General features: G+C 37.3%; 1 protein-coding gene and 1 pseudogene across 1 annotated transcript in view; one reads left to right on the top strand and one right to left on the bottom strand.

Moving 5' to 3' along the window:
• Positions 1-9,850, top strand: part of LOC110515071 (NACHT, LRR and PYD domains-containing protein 3-like) — a 390,541-nt gene extending 380,691 nt beyond the window's left edge. Inside the window, exons 8-12 of the mRNA XM_036942521.1 lie at positions 4,632-4,805; positions 7,362-7,535; positions 7,767-7,813; positions 8,231-8,890; positions 9,185-9,850. Coding sequence (XP_036798416.1) covers positions 4,632-4,805; positions 7,362-7,535; positions 7,767-7,813; positions 8,231-8,784 — 949 coding nt within the window. The 3' untranslated portion in view covers positions 8,785-8,890; positions 9,185-9,850. The remainder of the gene's footprint in view (positions 1-4,631; positions 4,806-7,361; positions 7,536-7,766; positions 7,814-8,230; positions 8,891-9,184) is intronic.
• The window catches only part of LOC118938461, a 942,996-nt pseudogene that overhangs the window by 473,246 nt on the left and 451,880 nt on the right, over positions 1-17,870 (bottom strand).

Below are 17,870 nucleotides of genomic sequence, written 5' to 3'. Positions count from 1 at the left end.
TGAGGTCTTCGAAAGCCAAGTTAACAAACAGGTCACTGACCATCTCGAATCCCACAGTACCTTCTCCTCTGTGCAATCTGGTTTCCGAGCCGGTCACGGGTGCACATCAGCCACGCTCAAGGTACTAAACGATATCATAACCGCCATCGATAAGAAACATTACTGTGCATTACTGTGCATTTATCGACCTGGCCAAGGCTTTCGACTGTGTCAATCAGGACATTCTTATTGGCAGACTCAACAGCCTTGGTTTCTCAAATTATTGCCTCGCCTGGTTCACCAACTACTTCTCTGATAGAGCTCAGTGTGTCAAATTGGAGGGCCTGTTGTTCGGACCTCTGGCAGTCTCTATGGGGGTGCCACAGGGTTAAATTCTCAGGCCGACTTTCTTCTCTGTATACATCAATGATTTCGCTCTTGCTGCTGGGGATTCCCTGATCCACCTCTACGCAGACGACACCATTCCGTATACTTCTGGCCCTTCTTTGGGCACTGTTATTAACAAACCTAAAGATGAGCTTCAATGCCATACAACTCTCTTTCTGTGGCCTCCAAATGCTCTTAAATGCAAATAACACTAAATGCATGCTATTCAACCGATCATTGCCCGTACCTGCCCGCCCATCCAGCATCACTACTCTGGACGGCTCTGACTTAGAATACGTGGATAACTACAAATACCCAGGTGTCTGGCTAGACTGTAAACTCTCCTTCCAGACTCATATTAAGCATATCCAATCCAAAATTAAATCTAGAATCGGCTTTCTATTTTGCAACAGAGCATCCTTCACTCATGCTGCCAAACATACCCTCGTAAAACTGACCATTTTACCGATCCTCGACTTCGGCCATGACATCTGTAAAATAGCCTCCAACACTCTACTCAACAAACTGGATGCAGTCTATCACAGTGCCATCCGTTTTTTTACCAAAGCCCCATACACTACCCACCACTGCGACCTGTACGCTCTCGTTGGCTGGCCCTCGCTTCATACTCGTCGCCAAAACCACTGGCTAAAGGTTATCTACAAGTCTCTGCTAGGTAAACCCCTGCCTTATCTCAGCTCGCTGGTCACCATAGCAGCATATAACTCGTAGCACGCGCTCCAGCAGGTATATCTCACTGGTCACCCCCAAAGCCAATTCCTACTTTGGTCGCCTTTCCTTCCAGTTCTCTGCTGCCACTGACTGGAACGAACTGCAAAAATCACTGAAGCTGGAGACTCATATCTCCCTCATTAGCTTTAAGCACCAGCTGTCAGAGCAGGTCACAGATCACTGCACCTGTTCATAGCCCATCTGTCTACATCCCATCTATCTACCTACCTCTTCCCCATACTTTATTTATTTATTTATTTTGCTCCTTTTGCACCACAGTATCTCTACTTGCACATCCATCTTTTGCACATCTACCATTCCACTGTTTAATTGCTATATTGTAATTTACTTCGCCACCATGGCCTATTTATTTCCTTAACTCCCATATTTTACTTTGCTTTATCTTGGCCAGGTCGCAGTTGCAAATGAGAACTTGTTCTCAACTAGCCTACCTAGTTAAATAAAGGTGAAATAAATAAAATAAATACAAATTGAGATAGAATGTTTCATATTAGTGTCACGTTAACTCAAGGTGGGTGGAATCGCAGAGAGCAGGTTTCAGTGATTCGACAGTTTATTCTCCGGCGCACAAAAAAACATGGTCAACCCAACACACAGGGTGAAATAATCCAACACAGGATCAAAAATAGACCGGAGAAAATAACACACACGTATTCCACCAAACACATGAATACAAACAATCCCGCACAAAACAAGGGCGGGACAACCGTTAACATATAGGATGTTAATTAAACTAAAATACACACAGGTGAAACTAATAAGAGAAAACCAACAGACAAACGAAAAAGGGATCGGTAGTGGCTAGTAGGACGGTGACGACGACCGCCGAGCACCGCCCGAACAGGCAGGAGAGCCAACTTCGGCGGAAGTCGTGACAATTAGGTTACAGTACAGAATGTCACCTTTTATTTAAAGCTGTTCATACATATATATTTTACCGTTTAGTCTTAATTGTACAAACTAATTTAGTCAAAAGTTGAGTGTTTGGTCCCATATTCCATTCCTGCAGTGATTACATCACACTTGTGTGATTTACATCACAAGCTTGTGATTCTACTAACTTGTTGAATTCATTTGCAGTTTGTCTTGGTTGTGTTTTAGATGTTTTTCCTAATAGAAACTGAATGGTGAATAATGTCCTGTCATTTTGGAGTCACTTCACTTGTATTGTCAGTAAGAATAGAAGATGTTTCTGAACACTTCTACATTCATGTGGATGCTACTATGATGATGAATAATCAGGAATGAATCATGAATGATGATGAATGAGAAAGTTACAGAGGCACAAAGATCAGACCCCCTCTGTTATTGGTAATGGTGAGAGGTTAGCATGTTTTGTTGTAGTCTCTGTTATTGGTAATGGTGAGAGGTTAGCATGTTTTGTTGTAGTCTCTGTTATTTGTAATGGTGAGAGGTTAGCATGTTTTGTTGTAGCCTATGTTATTGGTAATGGTGAGAGGTTAGTATGTTTTGTTGTAGCCTCTGTAACGTTTTTCATTATTTGTATTAATCATGGCATCATCAGGATTAATTTAGTTGTGTTTAGAAACATGGTATCTACTCACTTAGACAGAAGATTAATCCAGTCATCATCCACCATTCAGTTACTGTTGGGCGAAACGTAACCCAAAACACAACCAAAACAAACTGCAAATGCATCCAATGAGTTTGGGAACAAATACAAAATGTTTGACTACTTTAATAGAATTGGTCAGAATACTTTTGACGTATTCAAACTGGATACACAAAGTGCTTTCATTCATTTGCAATATTAGTTTCACTGTCAAAATAGATGTTGTTTGGACTGTGTGTCATGTTCATGTTTTAAGTCCCCCTATATTTCTGTTACTACGGTGATATCACTCTATTATTAGTACACCTGGGAGTGTCAGTGTTGATGGACCTGGCCTGAGTGTCATAGTAACCATGTATTGTGGTAATACAGTTTAGTAAACGTTGTTCAACTGGAAAATAGCTGTTGTGTCATTTTGAGTGAACACTGTATACTCAATACAATCTAAATCTGATACCTCACTGTCTGTCTTCTGACTGATACTGCTTTTAAACTGGTCTGGTCAGTCTACTCAAATATTTGTACGATACATTTTCCTCTCTACAAGTAATATTATGATAATTAGTCATTTCTAATAATGATACATGAATTTATGAATAGATGTGGCAGGTTTCAGGACAATGATATCTGAATATGTTTAAAAATATACTGCCACTCTACTTTCACCACCAAAGTATATCAGTGTGTCGTGTCTTTGGCTCTGCCGGATTAAGTTATATAACATGCTATTCTATAAAATAATTTATCTGTAATTAATATTATACCTAAATAATCACACAGAATTACATCTACACAGAATGGATCATACATTGATTACAAGTGATGTCATAAAGGAAAACGTCCCTAGCGGACGGAACCAAAATGATGGCTGGTTACACAAAGAAAGGGAGTTGGGTTTGAGTGAAAGAGCGGGAAGACTGAGGAGCAAAAAGGTTTTGTGTCTCTAATGGGCCATAAAATGCTATCGCAAATACAGTATCTTATGCATTCTAAATACCTGCCCATTTGAAAAAGGAAAATGGAATAAATATTTACTCTGAGCTGCGCATCGATCGGTTGTTCATAGATGGAAGGCCGGGTGGTCCAGCATGGATCTCTGGTCCTCTGAAGAATGCCTCGTGGTGAACTTTAGCGTGGTAGAATGGATACTCTGTCCGTCCTCTCCTAGTCCACGTTTAGCGGGGGAAGAGGGTAGCACTTCTTTAGTGAATAAGAGTTCAAAGTTCATACAAAGTTGTCATACTTTAAGCTTATGCTATATTCTGACTGGTATAGTCGAAATTCATCCTTTTGGCATGTTGACCATCATCTTCACGTTGGAATTCGATGCTAATTTCATTAGGTTATTATCTGAGCCCTTTTAACGTAGGACCGTCGCCCTAACGTCCTCGGAACAGAAAGTAGCATTTTCGTAAAGGGGCTTATATAGGGTTGGGAGAGAGGGCCGTGTTTCATAGTTTACAACCGATGTCTGTTCACATGGGCGGGGCCACTGAGTTGAGCATAGTTCACTCATGAAAACCAATTCTCTCATTTAGAAGCTAAAATTACATTTCATCTTTCACAAATAGATTAATATTTAAACATTTCAATTACACAACAATTCCATGTGAATCTGATAACTAGAATGTGTAGACCTTCCAAGATACCGTTTATATTGTCCTATCATCAGTAGTAATGTCTCAGACGCTAACTGATCTGACATCATATTCATTAAGTACCAGCGCATATTTTCAACTGATTGGAGTTCCGAAATAGGGTTCCATTTCCCACCTTTTGATGTTCCCAGACTCTCTATGTTAACAAAGGGGTTTTCAATAGTCACATCGGTAGAGTAGAGAGAGGAAGAAGGGGACAGGTATTTATGGGGGTCATAAATCTCCCCCAACAGGTCAACGTCATGACAAGTGTGATTTTAATATGATTTGACACTTTGCAGGCTGTCAGGCTGTGGAGTCACAGAGGAAGGCTGTGCTTCTCTGGTCTCAGCACTGAGGTCAAATCTCTCACACCTGAGAGAGCTGGATCTGAGTAACAATGACCTGAAGGATTCAGGAGTGAAGCTGCTCTCTGCTGGACTGGGGAATCCCCACTGTAAACTGGAGACTCTGAGGTCAGTATTCCTGTAGTTGGTTAACAAGTGATAACTGTTCACCAGATCCACATGTGTTTACCAGACAAACATAGTCCACATCATATGTGTTTGGACAGTGAAGCTTACAGTTTTACATTTGGTGCTGTTCTCCAGCATTTTGGATTTTAGATTTTAGAATGTCACCTTTTATTTGAGGTTAATGGTGAGAGGTTAGCATGTTTTGTTGTAGCCTCTGTTATTGGTAATGGTGAGAGGTTAGCATGTTTTGTTGTAGCCTCTGTTATTGGTAATGGTGAGAGGTTAGGATGTTTTATTGTGGCCTCTGTTATTGGTAATGGTGAGAGGTTAACATGTTTTATTGTAACCTCTGTTATTGGTAATGGTGAGAGTTTAGCATGTTTTGTTGTAGTCTCTGTTATTGGTAATGGTGAGAGGTTAACATGTTTTGTTGTAGCCTCTGTTATTGGTAATGGTGAGAAGTTAGCATGTTTTGTTGTAGCCTCTGTTATTGGTAATGGTGAGAGGTTACCATGTTTTGTTGTAGCCTCTGTTATTGGTAATGATGAGAGGTTAGCATGTTTTGTTGTAGTCTCTGTTATTGGTAATGGTGAGAGGTTACGATGTTTTGTTGTAGTCTCTGTTATTGGTAATGGTGAGAGGTTAGCATGTTTTGTTGTAGCCTCTGTTACTGGTAATGGTGAGAGGTTAGCATGTTTTGTTGTAGCCTCTGGTATTGGTAATGGTGAGAGGTTAGCATGTTTTGTTGTGTTTGTTTACTCAATACAATCTAAATCTGATACCTCACTGTCTAAATAGATATGGTGTGGACTGTATACTCAATACAATCTAAATCTGATACCTCACTGTCTAAATAGATATGGTGTGGACTGTATACTCAATACAATCTAAATCTGATACCTCACTGTCTAAATAGATATGGTGTGGACTGTATACTCAATACAATCTAAATCTGATACCTCACTGTCTAAATAGATATGGTGTGGACTGTATACTCAATACAATATAAATCTGATACCTCACTGTCTAAATAGATATGGTGTGGACTGTATACTCAATACAATCTAAATCTGATACCTCACTGTCTAAATAGATATGGTGTGGACTGTATACTCAATACAATCTAAATCTGATACCTCACTGTCTAAATAGATATGGTGTGGACTGTATACTCAATACAATCTAAATCTGATACCTCACTGTCTAAATAGATATGGTGTGGACTGTATACTCAATACAATCTAAATCTGATACCTCACTGTCTAAATAGATATGGTGTGGACTGTATACTCAATACAATCTAAATCTGATACCTCACTGTCTAAATAGATATGGTGTGGACTGTATACTCATTACAATCTAAATCTGATACCTCACTGTCTAAATAGATATGGTGAGGACTGTATACTCAATACAATCTAAATCTGATACCTCACTGTCTAAATAGATATGGTGTAGACTGTATACTCAATACAATCTAAATCTGATACCTCACTGTCTAAATAGATATGATGTGGACTGTATACTCAATACAATCTAAATCTGATACCTCACTGTCTAAATAGATATGGTGAGGACTGTATACTCAATACAATCTAAATCTGATACCTCACTGTCTAAATAGATATGGTGTGGACTGTATACTCAATACAATCTAAATCTGATACCTCACTGTCTAAATAGATATGGTGTGGACTGTATACTCAATACAATCTAAATCTGATACCTCACTGTCTAAATAGATATGGTGTGGACTGTATACTCAATACAATCTAAATCTGATACCTCACTGTCTAAATAGATATGTTGTGGACTGTTTACTCAATACAATCTAAATCTGATACCTCACTGTCTAAATAGATATGGTGTGGACTGTATACTCAATACAATCTAAATCTGATACCTCACTGTCTAAATTGATATGGTGTGGACTGTATACTCAATACAATCTAAATCTGATACCTCACTGTCAAAATAGATATGGTGTGGACTGTATACTCAATACAATCTAAATCTGATACCTCACTGTCTAAATAGATATGGTGTGGACTGTATACTCAATACAATCTAAATCTGATACCTCACTGTCTAAATAGATATGGTGTGGACTGTATACTCAATACAATCTAAATCTGATACCTCACTGTCTAAATAGATATGGTGTGGACTGTATACTCAATACAATCTAAATCTGATTCCTCACTGTCTGTCTTCTGACTGATACTGCTTTTTAAACTGGTCTGGTCAGTGTACTATAATATTTGTACTATACATGTTTCTATCTGCAGGCAATACTTTGATCATTTGTAATTTCTAATAAGGATACATTAATTTATGAATAGATATGGAAGGTTTCAGGACACTGATATATCTGAATATGTTGAAAATAATATACTGCATTGATTTATGTAGATATGCCAGATTTCAGGACAGTTACTGATGTATCTGAAAATGTAGATAATAATATGAAAATGTTGAAACAATAAATATATTCTGCCACTATTTTCACCACCAAAGAATATCAGTGTGATTTTAAAATGATTTGACTCTTTGCAGGCTGTCAGGCTGTCTAGTCACAGAGGAAGGCTGTGCTTCTCTGGTCTCAGCTCTGAGGTCAAACCCCTCACACCTGAGAGAGCTGGACCTGAGCTACAATCACCCAGGAGACTCAGGAGTCAGACTGCTCTCTGCTGGACTGGAGGATCCACACTGCAGACTGGAGAAACTCAAGTATGTAGAGGGTTTATGTCAATGTTCATATCAGACATGTTTGACTTATCGGGCTGGTGAAGACAAACATTCTGACCACCACTTGGACAAAGTTATATCCTGACTGTTTGTGTGTGTGTGTGTGTGTGTGTGTGTGTGTGTGTGTGTGTGTGTGTGTGTGTGTGTGTGTGTGTGTGTGTGAGTTCCCGTGTGTCTCTAAATTACTGTCTGTTCTTCTGCTTACCGCTACAGTGTGGAACATGGTGGAGAGTACACAATGAAACCTGGGCTTAGAAAATGTGAGTGTTGACTGCTGTGAAGAATATGACTAAGAATAAGTCTTAATTCAAGTTCAGTCAAAGACCACCATCATTACTTACTTGGTCATATTAAATATCAGCTGTAGTTCTACAGAAGCAGAAATCAGGGACACCAAAGTTTACAAAGAGTTGTTTGACAATGTGTGTGTGGCATGTTCGTGATACATAAGAAATGTGTGTGTGTGTGTGTGTGTGTGTGTGTGTAATTAATGGGAATAAGTGTGTTTTATATTACCATACAGTATAACATATGATCATTCAACAAGTCTCAAGTTACCTTAACTTCTCCTTTTGATACCTAGAAACATCTACATTAAATGAATTAGTGAAAAGTGAGTTAACATTCTAATGTGAATGATGATGATTTCTAATATTGTGTCTGGTTTCATCCATCAGATGTCTGTGATCTCACACTGGACCCAAACACAGTATACCGACTCCTCTCTCTGTCTGAGGAGAACAGAAAAGTGACACTGAGGTCAGAGGAGCAGTCGTATCCTGATCACCCAGAGAGATTTGAGAACTATGAACAGGTGCTGTGTAGAGAGGGTCTGACTGGGTGCTGTTACTGGGAGGTAGAGTGGAGTGGGAGAAGGGTTGATATAGGAGTAACATATAAAGGAATCAGCAGGAAAGGAAGGGCTAATGACTTTTGTCTTGGATACAATGACACGTCCTGGACTCTTTTCTGCTATGACAACAGTTACATTGCCTGTCACAATAATAATCCCATTGCTATAGACGTCCGCCCCTCCAGCTTCCACAAAGTAGGAGTGTATCTGGACTGGCCAGCCGGCACTTTGTCCTTCTACAGAGTCTCCTCTGACACACTGACCCACCTGTACACATTCACCTCCACATTCACTGAGCCCCTCTATCCAGGGTTTAGGGTTTGGTATGAAGACTCCTCAGTGTCCCTGTGTCAAACACAACATGGTGTTTCACTCTAATCACGGTCATGTTCAGTAAGACACAATGGAGCAGCAATGTAGAATATCTCTCTAGTGTGTAAACCTCTCTATCCAGGGTGTTTGGTATGAATATCTCTCTAGTGTGTAAACCTCTCTATCCAGGGTGTTTGGTATGAATATCTCTCGTGTGTTAACCTCTCTATCCAGGGTGTTTGGTATGAATATCTCTCTAGTGTGTAAACCTCTCTATCCAGGGTGTTTGGTATGAATATCTCTCTAGTGTTTAAACCTCTCTATCCAGGGTGTTTGGTATGAATATCTCTCGTGCGTTAACCTCTCTATCCAGGGTGTTTGGTATGAATATCTCTCTAGTGTGTAAACCTCTCTATCCAGGGTGTTTGGTATGAATATCTCTCTAGTGTGTAAACCTCTCCATGAATGAAAAATATGTAGTAGCATTACTTTAAATGATAGGTGTGTACAATCGTGTTACTCTGGTTGTGTAAATTGTTGTTTTCACATAAATCTGTACCTAATTCACCACGGCTGTGCACATCTTGTGTTACTCTGGTTGTGTAAATGGCTGTTTACACATAACTCTGTACCTAATTCACCACGGCTGTGCACATCTTGTCTGTTCCGAACAAAGTCTCTCCTCATCCTCTATTCTAAGAACCAACAGTTCTTGGTTCTCGTAAGAGAACACAGAGGATTCTGACTAGTTGGCCACCTCATCCACTAGATATGTGTTGGTTCGACACATTGAGTCAGTTGTGGTGGAACCAGCCATGACTAAGCATTAATAGGTTTACTCTATGATACCTCTGTTGGTTTCTGTATGTCAGAGCTCTTGGCCCAACACTCAAGAGTGTGGGGTCGACCAGCCTCATTATTGCAGGGCTCTCAACAAATCACTTATGGGTGCAGTGATTCAGGGCAGGTGGAGCTGTTATGAGCCCCAAATCTTTACCAACATAAATCAAATCCCACCCAAAAATGTGGCTTGCTTGTTGTGTATGTTATTTTGGCATTAATATGTGACACATATCAGTTAGCAAACAATGTAATTTTTTATAATATATCATTGAATTAATAAAGCTGCATAGAAACATGGTTGCTTTTTTGATTTCTTGAGTAAGGCAATTAAAAAAATGCACTAAAAAAAAACTTGACTTCAGTGAGTTCAAGACAACTGGGAAGTCGGGAATAAACCAGCTCCGACTGGGAAAATACGTGTTGAACAGTCATCCAACTCTGAATTGTAAATCTGGCCTCTTTCTAGAGAAACGACCTGAAGCTCAATGATGTCATCATGATTTGATCTTGTTTTTTTTGGGAGTTCCCAGTTGTTTTGAAAGCACCATAAATCCAGAGAATGCCAGACTTTGATGACAACATTTTCCCACAAAGGACCACCGTGCCACCTTCCTGTTCAAGTGAGCACAGCACAGCACAACAAGGTGAGTCCACATATGTATTCTATGGTGCTGCATAAATGACGTAATATGCCAGGGAGATATGTATACTGTAGCTAAGAAAGAAATAAGTGTGTGTTGTGTAGTACGATATTAGTAGCCCATGTGCCTCGCCCTAAGAATTTTGTGTATTTACCCCTCTTAACTTCTTGCGTCGAGCAATCCCGTATCCGGGAGCGTAATCATAGCCTCAAGCTCATTACCATAACGCAACGTTAACTATTCATGAAAATCGCAAATGAAATGAAATAAATATATTCACTCACAAGCTTAGCCTTTTGTTAACAACACTGTCATCTCAGATTTTCAAAATATGCTTTTCAACCATAGCTACACAAGCATTTGTGTAATAGTATTGATAGCTAGCATAGCATTAAGCCTAGCATTCAGCAGGCAACATTTTCACAACAACAAGAAAAGCATTCAAATAAAATAATTTACCTTTGAAGAACTTCAGATGTTTTCAATGAGGAGACTCTCAGTTAGATAGCAAATTTTTTTGTGTAGGAGAAATCGCTCCGTTTTGTTCATCACGTTTGGCTAAGAAAAAAATTCAGTCATTACAACGCCAAACTTTTTTCCAAATTAACTCCATAATATCGACAGAAACATGGCAAACGTTGTTTAGAATCAATCCTCAAGGTGTTTTTCACATATCTACTCGATGATAAATCATTCGTGGTACACAGCTGATATAACACTGTAAGAATGGCCCACGTTATGAATTCTGTCGCTGTAAAAAGTGCTAAACAAATCATTATATTGACTATATCTGTCCTAGCTCGGTCATTAATGTCAAATTGCCTCTTATCCGCTTGTCGTCCTGATGCCGTTGTTTGTACATATCAGTTGTCATCGTTATAATGCAATTCATATATCGTTTAGTGTTGTTTTGTGTAGTGGCTTTGTTGGCATGCATCCCACTTGTTTTTTTTGGGCCCCACCAAGATTGTTGGGCAGATTTATGCAATCTAGTCTTCAGGAGATTTGATTAGACATTTACTTTATTTAGTCTGATTCTTAACACAATGCTCTATAATATACAGTAAGTCTGATCTCCTTCTTAACAATGGTCTATTATATACAGTAAGTCTGATCTTAACAACGGTCTATAATATACAGTAAGTCTGATCTCCTTCTTAATAATGGTCTATAATATACAGTAAGTCTGTTCTCCTTCTTAACAATGGTCTATAATATACAGTAAGTCTGATCTCCTTAACAATGGTCTATAATATACAGTAAGTCTGATCTCCTTAACAATGGTCTATAATATACAGTAAGTCTGATCTCCTTCTAAACAATGGTCTATAATATACAGTAAGTCTGATCTCCTTCATAACAACGGTCTATAATATACAGTAAGTCTGATCTCCTTAACAATGGTCTATAATATACAGTAAGTCTGATCTCCTTAACAATGGTATATAATATACAGTAAGTCTGATCTCCTTCTAGACAATGGTCTATAATATACAGTAAGTCTGATCTCCATAACAACGGTCTATAATATACAGTAATTCTGATCTCCTTAACAATGGTCTATAATATACAGTAAGTCTGATCTCCTTCTAACAATGGTCTATAATATACAGTAAGTCTGATCTTAACAACGGTCTATAATATACAGTAAGTCTGATCTCCTTCTTAATAATGGTCTATAATATACAGTAAGTCTGATCTCCTTCATAACAATGGTCTATAATATACAGTAAGTCTGATCTCCTTAACAATGGTCTATAATATACAGTAATTCTGATCTCCTTCATAACAATGGTCTATAATATACAGTAAGTCTGATCTCCTTAACAATGGTCTATAATATACAGTAAGTCTGATCTCCTTCATAACAATGGTCTATAATATACAGTAAGTCTGATCTCCTTAACACTGGTCTATAATATACAGTAAGTCTGATCAGGGTAATTACTTGTCAGCAACAACACTACTGTAATTCCCCAAACGTATTGTATTATTAGTGTTGCCAGTCTACAGTAATCACATATTGGAAGTCTTATATTCCTACTTCTGTCTTCGGAGATGAATGATATGAGGCTTTGTGTTTGTTGCAGCTCGTCACAGACAGGTGTGAATCAGTCATACAAATAAGCATTGGATATTAAATGTTCCAGGAATCAAATACAATTTCTGACATTTTAGTATTGGCCACATGCAGAGATAGTAGGGGACTTACAACTCATAAAGACATCATATTATATCTATGTAGAGCTGGTAGGAGGACTTACAAGACATCATATTATATCTATGTAGAGATGGTAGGAGGACTTACAACTCATAAAGACATCATATTATATCTATGTAGAGATGGTAGGAGGACTTACAAGACATCATATTATATCTATGTAGAGATGGTAGGAGGACTTACAAGACATCATATTATATCTATGTAGAGATGGTAGGAGGACTTACAAGACATCATATTATATCTATGTAGAGATGGTAGGAGGACTTACAACTCATAAAGACATCATATTATATCTATGTAGAGATGGTAGGAGGACTTACAAGACATCATATTATATCTATGTAGAGATGGTAGGAGGACTTACAAGTCATAAAGACATCATATTATATCTATGTAGAGATGGTAGGAGGACTTACAAGACATCATATTATATCTATGTAGAGATGGTAGGGGGACTTACAAGACATCATATTATATATATGTAGAGATGGTAGGGGGACTTACAAGACATCATATTATATATATGTAGAGATGGTAGGACTTACAAGACATCATATTATATCTATGTAGAGATGGTAGGAGGACTTACAAGACATCATATTATATCTATGTAGAGATGGTAGGAGGACTTACAAGACATCATATTATATCTATGTAGAGATGGTAGGAAGATTTACAAGACATCATACTATATCTATGTAGAGATGGTAGGAGGACTTACAACTCATAAAGACATCACATTATATCTATGTAGAGATGGTAGGAGGACTTACAACTCATAACGACATCATATTATATCTATGTAGAGATGGTAGGAGGACTTACAAGACATCATATTATATCTATGTAGAGATGGTAGGAGGACTTACAAGACATAATATTATATCTATGTAGAGATGGTAGGAGGACTTACAACTCATAAAGACATCATATTATATCTATGTAGAGATGGTAGGAGGACTTACAACTCATAACGACATCATATTATATCTATGTAGAGATGGTAGGGGGACTTACAAGACATCATATTATATCTATGTAGAGATGGTAGGGGAACTTACAAGACATCATGTTATATCTATGTAGAGATGGTAGGGGGACTTACAAGACATCATTATATATCTATGTAGAGATGGTAGGAGGACTTACAATACATAATATTATATCTATGTAGAGATGGTAGGAGGACTTACAAGACATAATATTATATCTATGTAGAGATAGTAGGGGGACTTACAAGACATCATATTATATATATGTAGAGATGGTAGGAGGACTTACAACTCATAAAGACATAATATTATATCTACGTAGAGATGGTAGGGGGACTTACAAGACATCATATTATATCTATGTAGAGATGGAAGGGGGACTTACAAGACATCATATTATATCTATGTAGAGATGGTAGGAGGACTTACAACTCATGAAGACATCACATTATATCTATGTAGAGATGGTAGGAGGACTTACAAGACATCATATTATATCTATGTAGAGATGGTAGGGGGACTTACAAGACATCATATTATATCTATGTAGAGATGGTAGGGGGACTTACAAGACATCATTATATATCTATGTAGAGATGGTAGGAGGACTTACAAGACATAATATTATATCTATGTAGAGATGGTAGGAGGACTTACAAGACATAATATTATATCTATGTAGAGATAGTAGGGGGACTTACAAGACATCATATTATATATATGTAGAGATGGTAGGAGGACTTACAACTCATAAAGACATAATAATATATCTATGTAGAGATGGTAGGGGGACTAACAAGACATCATATTATATCTATGTAGAGATGGTAGGGGGACTTACAAGACATCATATTATATCTATGTAGAGATGGTAGGAGGACTTACAACTCATGAAGACATCACATTATATCTATGTAGAGATGGTAGGAGGACTTACAAGACATCATATTATATCTATGTAGAGATGGTAGGAGGACTTACAACTCATGAAGACATCATATTATATCTATGTAGAGATGGTAGGGGGACTTACAAGACATCATATTATATCTATGTAGAGATGGTAGGGGGACTTACAACTCATAAAGACATTATATTATATCTATGTAGAGATGGTAGGAGGACTTACAAGACATCATATTATATCTATGTAGAGATGGTAGGAGGACTTACAAGACATAATATTATATCTATGTAGAGATGGTAGGGGGACTTACAAGACATCATTATATATCTATGTAGAGATGGTAGGAGGACTTACAAGACATAATATTATATCTATGTAGAGATGGTAGGGGGACTAACAAGACATCATATTATATCTATGTAGAGATGGTAGGGGGACTTACAAGACATCATATTATATCTATGTAGAGATGGTAGGAGGACTTACAACTCATGAAGACATCACATTATATCTATGTAGAGATGGTAGGAGGACTTACAAGACATCATATTATATCTATGTAGAGATGGTAGGAGGACTTACAACTCATGAAGACATCATATTATATCTATGTAGAGATGGTAGGGGGACTTACAAGACATCATATTATATCTATGTAGAGATGGTAGGGGGACTTACAACTCATAAAGACATCATATTATATCTATGTAGAGATGGTAGGAGGACTTACAAGACATCATATTATATCTATGTAGAGATGGTAGGAGGACTTACAAGACATAATATTATATCTATGTAGAGATGGTAGGGGGACTTACAACTCATAAAGACATCATATTATATCTATGTAGAGATGGTAGGGGGACTTACAAGACATCATATTATATCTATGTAGAGATGGTAGGGGGACTTACAAGACATCATATTATATCTATGTAGAGATGGTAGGAGGACTTACAACTCATAAAGACATCATATTATATCTATGTAGAGATGGTAGGAGGACTTACAACTCATAACGACATCATATTATATCTATGTAGAGATGGTAGGGGGACTTACAAGACATCATATTATATCTATGTAGAGATGGTAGGGGAACTTACAAGACATCATGTTATATCTATGTAGAGATGGTAGGGGGACTTACAAGACATCATTATATATCTATGTAGAGATGGTAGGAGGACTTACAATACATAATATTATATCTATGTAGAGATGGTAGGAGGACTTACAAGACATAATATTATATCTATGTAGAGATAGTAGGGGGACTTACAAGACATCATATTATATATATGTAGAGATGGTAGGAGGACTTACAACTCATAAAGACATAATATTATATCTATGTAGAGATAGTAGGGGGACTTACAAGACATCATATTATATATATGTAGAGATGGTAGGAGGACTTACAAGACATAATATTATATCTATGTAGGAGGACTTACAACTCATAAAGACATCATATTATATCTATGTAGAGATGGTAGGAGGACTTACAACTCATAACGACATCATATTATATCTATGTAGAGATGGTAGGGGGACTTACAAGACATCATATTATATCTATGTAGAGATGGTAGGGGAACTTACAAGACATCATGTTATATCTATGTAGAGATGGTAGGGGGACTTACAAGACATCATTATATATCTATGTAGAGATGGTAGGAGGACTTACAACTCATAAAGACATAATATTATATCTATGTAGAGATGGTAGGGGGACTAACAAGACATCATATTATATCTATGTAGAGATGGTAGGGGGACTTACAAGACATCATATTATATCTATGTAGAGATGGTAGGGGGACTTACAACTCATAAAGACATCATATTATATCTATGTAGAGATGGTAGGAGGACTTACAAGACATCATATTATATCTATGTAGAGATGGTAGGAGGACTTACAAGACATAATATTATATCTATGTAGAGATGGTAGGGGGACTTACAACTCATAAAGACATCATATTATATCTATGTAGAGATGGTAGGAGGACTTACAAGACATCATATTATATCTATGTAGAGATGGTAGGAGGACTTACAACTCATGAAGACATCATATTATATCTATGTAGAGATGGTAGGGGGACTTACAAGACATCATATTATATCTATGTAGAGATGGTAGGGGGACTTACAACTCATAAAGACATCATATTATATCTATGTAGAGATGGTAGGAGGACTTACAAGACATCATATTATATCTATGTAGAGATGGTAGGAGGACTTACAAGACATAATATTATATCTATGTAGAGATGGTAGGGGGACTTACAACTCATAAAGACATCATATTATATCTATGTAGAGATGGTAGGGGGACTTACAAGACATCATATTATATCTATGTAGAGATGGTAGGGGGACTTACAAGACATCATATTATATCTATGTAGAGATGGTAGGAGGACTTACAACTCATAAAGACATCATATTATATCTATGTAGAGATGGTAGGAGGACTTACAACTCATAACGACATCATATTATATCTATGTAGAGATGGTAGGGGGACTTACAAGACATCATATTATATCTATGTAGAGATGGTAGGGGAACTTACAAGACATCATGTTATATCTATGTAGAGATGGTAGGGGGACTTACAAGACATCATTATATATCTATGTAGAGATGGTAGGAGGACTTACAATACATAATATTATATCTATGTAGAGATGGTAGGAGGACTTACAAGACATAATATTATATCTATGTAGAGATAGTAGGGGGACTTACAAGACATCATATTATATATATGTAGAGATGGTAGGAGGACTTACAAGACATAATATTATATCTATGTAGGAGGACTTACAACTCATAAAGACATCATATTATATCTATGTAGAGATGGTAGGAGGACTTACAACTCATAACGACATCATATTATATCTATGTAGAGATGGTAGGGGGACTTACAAGACATCATATTATATCTATGTAGAGATGGTAGGGGAACTTACAAGACATCATGTTATATCTATGTAGAGATGGTAGGGGGACTTACAAGACATCATTATATATCTATGTAGAGATGGTAGGAGGACTTACAATACATAATATTATATCTATGTAGAGATGGTAGGGGGACTTACAAGACATCATATTATATATATGTAGAGATGGTAGGAGGACTTACAACTCATAAAGACATAATATTATATCTACGTAGAGATGGTAGGGGGACTTACAAGACATCATATTATATCTATGTAGAGATGGTAGGAGGACTTACAAGACATAATATTATATCTATGTAGGAGGACTTACAACTCATAAAGACATCATATTATATCTATGTAGAGATGGTAGGAGGACTTACAACTCATAACGACATCATATTATATCTATGTAGAGATGGTAGGGGGACTTACAAGACATCATATTATATCTATGTAGAGATGGTAGGGGAACTTACAAGACATCATGTTATATCTATGTAGAGATGGTAGGGGGACTTACAAGACATCATTATATATCTATGTAGAGATGGTAGGAGGACTTACAATACA

Source organism: Oncorhynchus mykiss, chromosome 13 (genome assembly GCF_013265735.2).
Source record: "Oncorhynchus mykiss isolate Arlee chromosome 13, USDA_OmykA_1.1, whole genome shotgun sequence".
NCBI lineage: Eukaryota > Metazoa > Chordata > Actinopteri > Salmoniformes > Salmonidae > Oncorhynchus > Oncorhynchus mykiss.
The sequence above is the reverse complement of the archived record's forward strand: the minus strand, read 5'-3'. Positions and strand labels throughout refer to the sequence as shown.